This window comes from Haplochromis burtoni, unplaced genomic scaffold (assembly GCF_018398535.1).
Source record: "Haplochromis burtoni strain Fernald_Lab_line unplaced genomic scaffold, NCSU_Asbu1 Contig_974, whole genome shotgun sequence".
Classification (NCBI taxonomy): Eukaryota; Metazoa; Chordata; class Actinopteri; order Cichliformes; family Cichlidae; genus Haplochromis; species Haplochromis burtoni.
Window position 1 is genome coordinate 27322 of NW_024583335.1, and position 1004 is coordinate 28325.

Genomic DNA, 1004 nt, shown 5'->3' on the forward strand with positions numbered 1-1004 from the left:
TCAGCAAAGTCTCTGCCCATGACGCCGTAGTAAAGTCCATAAAACAGCATAATCACACCAACATCCATCGAGTCCTCTGCTTTGATCCTGTACAAAGAGAAAAAGGAATAACTCAGTTATTTAGCTGTACTCATGTCAGTACAGCTAATTTAACTGTACTCAATGGAACTGAGAGACATTTAAATGGAGTTTTGTAACTACCACTTAGTATCCAAAAAGCCACTAAAGAGGCGTTACACTGTATCTGATGGTATTCTGTCCTGGACATGTAAAAGGTGAAAGGTCAGCTGTTTGACAGCTCACTCAGCCAAAATCATATTTAAGATGTTAAGACCACAGTTTAATCAAATTAACCATATCTTCAACTCTTGACCCCTCAGTCACCTGATTTATTAAACTTTAATCTGTTTAAAACATGCAAACATTTACCTTCACAGCATGAATATTTTCTAAGCCAGTTAACTTAGACAAGAGGTGGATTAGCATTTTGTTGCTTTTAATTATGTTTCCTGTATCCTTTGGCCTGCTGGATATCTTAAGCAAGGGGATACCCACATCTGGACTGAAAGTATGTTTGAGGTCTGTTAAAAACCACAAGCACATCAACTGCAAAGTCTAGTTTGTATCATGGATGCTCTCTTCATGATTTGTTTACCTGCCTGTTCAACTTGTGATAAATGTATGGGGACATGAAGGGACATTTATATCCACTGTATCGTCCTCATATACTGGTTCAGAACTGATTTTTCATAGAGTGACTCTGAACTAAAACGTTTCAATACTTCCATTGAAACTGGTTTATTTGTGTTTTGTCTCACTATCTTAAACTCTTCCATGCAGTTGAAATCTCAAATAAAACATAACTCAGGGAAACTCAACCGGAAGTCAACACTGTAGCACCCTCTACAGTTCACTGCTACACTTGAGTGGCACTGGTAGCTTTCTGCATGTTTAGCCCATTCTGGAAATGAAACTCAGTGCAAGTGAAACTTAATGAAGTGAAA

At 37.9% G+C, this 1004-nt stretch overlaps 1 protein-coding gene across 1 annotated transcript in view; it reads right to left on the reverse strand.

Annotated features, from left to right (window-relative positions):
• LOC102306417 (RING finger protein 175) overlaps nucleotides 1–1004 on the reverse strand; it is a gene marked incomplete at its 5' end in the record, with an annotated part of 9395 nt that overhangs the window by 2086 nt on the left and 6305 nt on the right. Inside the window, 1 exon segment of the mRNA XM_014330876.2 lies at nucleotides 1–87. Within this exon segment, the coding sequence (XP_014186362.1) occupies nucleotides 1–87 (87 nt within the window).